The 6,012-nt window shown below is 55.4% G+C and overlaps 1 protein-coding gene across 1 annotated transcript in view; it reads right to left on the bottom strand.

Annotated features, from left to right (window-relative positions):
- Positions 1-650: 650 nt before the first annotated feature.
- SBF1 (SET binding factor 1) overlaps positions 651-6,012 on the bottom strand; it is a 27,450-nt gene continuing 22,088 nt past the window's right edge. The window contains exons 36-40 of the mRNA XM_014541203.1: positions 2,356-2,463; positions 2,048-2,259; positions 1,377-1,464; positions 1,179-1,310; positions 651-1,087 (exon numbers count right to left, since the gene is read on the bottom strand). Of these exons, the coding sequence (XP_014396689.1) occupies positions 989-1,087; positions 1,179-1,310; positions 1,377-1,464; positions 2,048-2,259; positions 2,356-2,463 (639 nt within the window). The 3' untranslated portion in view covers positions 651-988. The remainder of the gene's footprint in view (positions 1,088-1,178; positions 1,311-1,376; positions 1,465-2,047; positions 2,260-2,355; positions 2,464-6,012) is intronic.

The following is a 6,012-nucleotide window of genomic DNA, read 5'->3' as shown; positions in this document are numbered from 1 at the left end:
CCCCTAGCTAGGCCCCCACACCACCAGCCCCTCTGACCAGGAACCAGTGGCCACCCCCAGACCACTGCAATGTTCTCTCAGCTCTGACACCCATCCCCCACACCCCACCTGCTGCCCACCCCACAGGTGAGGCCGGGGCTGGTGGGACTCACGTCTGAATGGGAAAGGAGCCCATCACTCCCAAGACGTGCTGGGGGGTGGATTGGCATGTGGAACCGATCCCCAGAACCAAGGCCATCAGTGACAGCCACCACGCCTGCCTCAGGGCCATGCCCGTGCCACGTATGATCCCTCTTCCCCACATCCTCGGGCACCCTCGCTCCCAGCCCACCCTCCTAGCACCTCCTTCCATCTGACCAGCGACCACCATGTCTCCGTGACCCCATCCTCCAGCCCCTCCGCCCAGTCTGCCCTCTGGGCAGCCTCCCGAGAGCCATGCAAATGACCGACTCCACCTCCCCTTACGGAAACCACTGCCTCTTCACAGCACCAGGGAGGTCCTCAGGCTGTGCAACCCCACCACCAGCCGAGGCCAGGCCAGAGCAGGGGCCTGAGGGAGCTGCCCCAGGGCTGTGGACAACCTGGCAGAGTGCTCGACCCCCACGCGGCCGACCTGGGTCCTTTCCTCTGGGAAGCTGGAGACGCAGGCGTGTGGCACATAGTTAGTTCTCTTTATAGACTCTGTTTGTAGGAACAGGGTGCCTGCGGGCCGCCGGGGCCACCACGCGGACAGGGCTGGGCTATTTACAGGCCCACCGAGAGGGCTGTACCATGGCGCCTCCCGCCAGCGCTCCGCCAGGACTCCAAAATAAGTCAGAGCTGGCCAGGCGGGCGGGGTGGGCAGGATGGGGTTGGCAGGGGCTATACACACAAATTCGGGGGCTGGGCCTCAATACTGTCAAGGGTGGGGGCTGTAAACATGGCCGGGGGGCCCTGCCCACCCCTAGTGGTCTGTAACTGGACACAGCGCAGCCGGGCAGGGCTGGGCTCAGGCGTCTGACAGGCAGCTCTGGATCTGGTCCACCCACTGCTGGGCCGACGGCACGTCCTGGGCACAGAAGTTGTAAACACGACGAGTCGTCTTCACCTGGGGAGGGTGGGTAGCTGAGTCCTCGGCCCACCCCACGGAGCCCCCTGCCTGCCCGCCCGCCTTCTCCTGCACCCTGGTCACAGCTCACATCGAAGAAGGCCTTCTCGTCCACGGTCTTGGGGGCGCCCATGGTGGGAGTGCCAGACACCACGGCCTCCACCTCCGCCAGGTCGATGACCCCCTTGCACTCTGTATCCACGCGGTGGTCGTAGTAGCGCAGCTGAGGGGGACAGGAAGTCAGGGCCGGTCCTAGCCCCTGCCTACCCTGTGCCCACTGACCACTCACCTGGTGCTTAGTCTTGTCCAGCACGAACCAGCGGGCCTTCCAGGGCTTCATGAAGGCCCCCTTCTTGTAGAGGGTGCCCTCGTAGGACCTGCATTGGTAGTGGAACCAGGGCCATCAGCGCCCGCCCAGCCAGGCCCAGCTGTCCCCTCCCCTCCTGGCCGGTCCTAGCAGCAAGACCAGCGCCCCTGTCCCCAAATGAAGCAAGGCTGAGCACTGACCAGGGAGCCCCAGAAAAGCGGAGAAGGGCCCCCCACATCAGAGCCTCGGGTGTCCGTGAAGCCACCCTGCACACACGGCAGGTGCTGTGGACGGGGAGGAACATCCAGCAGCTCCCCAGGCCCAGAGGGCGATGCAGCCGCCAGGCCCTGGCCTCACCGGGAACCTACTTCAACCTCACCTGGCACCCTGCCTGCCCTCACCGTACCCATAGCCCTGTCCCTCTGCTCTGCAGCCACCTTGGCTGGGCTATGGTCACTGGTTCTACATCCCAAACCCCTTCCAAGCCACTATTGTGTCCCCAGCAACTGAGCTGAAGCTCAAGCCACTGTCGGGTCCCCCCACAAGTCCTTCCCCCCCGAGAATGACCAGAAGTTCCCCAAGGGCACCTGCTCCGTGATCTGAGAGGCCCCCAGCCCAGAGGTGCCCACAGCCCAGTGGGCGGTGCCTCGCACCTGTTCTCACTCTCAGCCGTCTGGAACTGGCTGTACAGGGTGCTGGTGCTGCGGCGGGCGGCCTGGCGGGAGCCGGATGTGGTTGAGCCACTGCTCTGGTCACTGTCCAGGCTGAGGCTCAGGGTGGAGCCCACAGGCCCCTCCTGCAGGTACACACCCAGCGAGCGGCGGTGGTGGGGCACACTGGACACCAGCAGAGAACTGGGGGTGCCCTGGGGGCAGGAGATGGGCCTGTGTCAGTGCCAGGCGGCCTCTACCACTTCCTGGCAGCAAGCCCACCCAGCCCCCCACAGCCACCCCCCGCTCACATGTCCGTCTGGCCTGCCTTCGAGGCGCTGGGCAGCCTTCACCCGATCCCAGTTGTCCTTCCACCGCTCAGGGGGCCGGCCCAGCTCGGTCTCCAGCCGCTGCAGCTCCTGGGGAGAATCAGGGAGCTAGCGTTATTCAGAAGTACCCAGCCTGGGACGTGAAACAGCAAAAGGAAGAAAATACAGGAAAGTGAGACAGTAGGAAAAGGGCTAACGTGTATTAACAGGACAAAAGGAGAAGACAGGGTGGGGGAGGTGCAAAATCAGTATTTAGAGACAACAGCTGGAAGTGTTACCAAACAAGTAAGAGGCATCACAACATAATGAGGGCACTGCAAACCCAAACAGGCTACGGCAGGAAAACGGCTGAAGTACAAAGGGAAACCCAATCCCTACCAGAAAAGAGGCACGCGCTCTTCAGAACGCAACAACGGAACTGCCGGCTAAAGTGCCCCCGAAGGCGGGACGTCCACCTCTGGTCACAACAGTGATCAGCTCCTGACTAGCCGCCGTAGACAACCATGGGCTGGACCAGTGCGGCCAGAGGCCCTGAGACGGTGACGCCACGGCCACAATCGGGAGGCAGAGCCCGAGCCAAGCACCGAGGTGCCGAGTTGCGGAGGCAGCCGCCAGGAGGCTGGGGAGGCCGACGTGTGTGGGTCCGCAGGGCGGCGATGGAGAGGAGGGATGGCACAGAAACCCACACTGAGGCCTCCTGAGTGTTTGGCCAAAAACTGCCATGTGACAGGCAAGATGTCACGAGGCCTGAACAGCTACTAAGGAGCTGGGAGCTAAATCCAAGCCTGGAGGGGACACGCTGCGGGGAGATGAAGGAATGCCAGACACCCAGAGCCGGGCTCTTTGCGAGCACACGCAGCAGAAACCCAGGAGGGGCCACGCCTGTGGAGCAGGGCCCCTCTGAACCAGAGGAAGGTGTCTCTCGAGCTGCCCTAACAAAGCTTAGAAACAACCCAGAGAAGACCAGCCAACACACAAGCCCATGAGCTGCCTGGAAGAATAAAACTCAAGACACATTCAAGGAAGACAACACATTCCTAACGCTCAACAATACGGAACCCACAGTGTCCAGCTTATAAAACATGATTAGACAACAAAAATGCAGGAAAATGAGACCCATACTTAGTGGAAAGGTTAAAAGAAACAGCCCCCAAATGAAATTGGTACTAAATTACCACACAAGATTTTAAGAAAAAGATGGACATAATGGTTGAACAGATGGGGACTCTGCAGAGAATATAACTATGAAAAAAAATTCTAGAGCTGAAAAATATCTAAAATGAAAAATTAGATAGACTTAAGAGCACATAAACATAAGAGAAATAAACTTGAAGACAAAATAATAGAAATCCTCCAAAATGAATTGCAGAGAGGAAAGACAGGAGGGAAAAACAGCCTCAATGACCTATGGGAAAATAAAGTCCCAGAGGAAAGAAGGGAGAGATTGTGAAGAAAAAAACTTTTAAAAGAAATAATAGCCTAAAATGTATTAAACTTGATGAAAACTATCATCCCATAGATTTATGATGCTTAAAGAGCTCCAAGCAGAATGAACACAGAAAAACCATGTGATGGTCAAATTGTTGAAACCAAAGATGATGAGAAAAATCCTAAAGGTTGTAAGAGGGAAAAAAAAGGGTACTTTATGCAGTTTACAACCATAAGAATGAGACCAACTTTTAATCAGAAACACTACAAGCCAGAATCATATTTTTAAACGACTGAGTATAAAAAGCTGTCAATCTAGAATTCTATACACAACGAAAACACCCTTTAATAAATACAGGCACAATGCAGACACTTTCAGGTGAACAGAAGCTGAGGAGACCTGCACTACAAGAAACAGTAAATGTCCTTTAGGCCAAAGGGAAATAATACTAGATCAGATCTACAATAAAAGAGTAAAGAATACTGAAAATGGCAATTACAGAAGGCTTTTTCATTTCCTCATCTCTTTAAAACCAAGTTGACTATGTTAACACCATCCCTCCTGTGTATCTGTAACACAGGTGAAAGTAAACTGCAGGATGACAACATGACAGACAGACGGGGGTGATGAGGAGGGTGCTGACGGGGTCTGTGTGTCAGGTGGCACAGAGAATTCAAGACAAGATTGTTCAGTCCACCCCTTATCCTCAGGGACACGTGCCAAGACCCCCACGGGATGTCTGAAACCGTGAACAGTACCAACCTACCATCTATACTATGTTTTCTCCTGTACATTCATACCTGCGATAAACTTTAACTTAGAAATTAGGCATCCTAAGAGATTACCAGCAATAGTAATAAAGTTGACTTATACGTTGTAGTAAGTTATATGAATGGGTTTGGGCTGTTATTTAGTAAAACAAGGGTGACTTCAACCAAGCACTGCAATACTGTGAGTCAAGCTGACAACCCAGGTGACGCCGCCGTGGCTAACAGGAAGGAGCGTCTGGGGGGGCAGGGAGAGAGGGTTCTGGGCAGGACAGCGGGTGCAGGATCTCTCGACTCAGAATAATGCGCAATTTAACATGGATGAACTGTTTCTGGAATCTTTCATTTGTTATTTTTGGATCATAGTTGATTACAGGTAACTGAAACCATGGATGGATAAGGGAGGACTGACTCCTGGGGTCCCTCACAACCACTAAAAGTAACACAAAGAGGTATAGCTCAAAAGCCTGATAAGTAGATAACACGGAATACTAACAACTAATTGTTAGGAAAGGGACAAAAAAAATGAAGTAGAAAATAACAAAATGCTAGACTTCAACCAAACCACATCAACAATTAAGTGTAAACAGAGTAAAAATTCCAATAAAAGGAACCGTCAGAATAGATGAGACCCAACCACATTCTGAGTAAAAGAAACTCAAATATAAAGACACATGCAGTCGAAGTCAAAGTATAGACGAGAACGTGCCACACGGGTGTTGTTTGTAAGGAAGTTAGTGCACAGTTCACTCCAGACCCCAAGTCTATTCATGTTCCCTGTGCTTGTGGGTCACCTTCACCCACAAACCCATGGCCCTGTGCTCCCCCAGCCCCTGGTGGCAGGTGCCCTCAGGCCAGGCCCAGTGTGGCCCTGCAGAAACCTATTCCTGCTGGTTTGCACGACCACCTCCCTGAGACGCAGGAATTAGCACCTCTACTCTCCCCAAGGAAACAGAAGCTCCAAGATGCTGAGTTATTCCCCCACAGCCACTCAGTCCAGCCTTCCTGACTGCCTGGCCACCATGGAGAATTCTGGCTGCTGGGCGTCCCTGCCACCCAGCCCCCACCCCCCAGCTCACAGGGCTCTTCCCTGCCCCAGGGCCTTGGCCCCAACAGATCCCGATGCCTGAGGCAGAGCAGACATGACCTCCAAGGAGAGGAGGCCCGGCGTCAACCCCAAGCGCCCAGGCCCATGGGCACGCTTCTCGGAAGGGGACCCGAGGCAGGTGAACCAGAAGAGGGGTGGGAGCTGGCGCACCAGGACCTGGGAGAACCTTGCCTTTCCTCAGGGCCAACACCCTGGCGGCAGGGAGCGTGCACAGGCCCAGAGCACCACTGCCTGCATCCAGGGCAGGGCAGGCCCCGGCAGGCGGGCAGGCAGCGTGCAGGCCGGTGAAGGGCAGGGCCACTGGACACGCACACACACGCACACACACGCACACC

Source organism: Myotis brandtii, unplaced genomic scaffold (genome assembly GCF_000412655.1).
Source record: "Myotis brandtii unplaced genomic scaffold, ASM41265v1 scaffold2658, whole genome shotgun sequence".
In the NCBI taxonomy this organism is placed as follows: Eukaryota; Metazoa; Chordata; class Mammalia; order Chiroptera; family Vespertilionidae; genus Myotis; species Myotis brandtii.
This window is presented reverse-complemented; position numbering and strand designations above follow the sequence as displayed.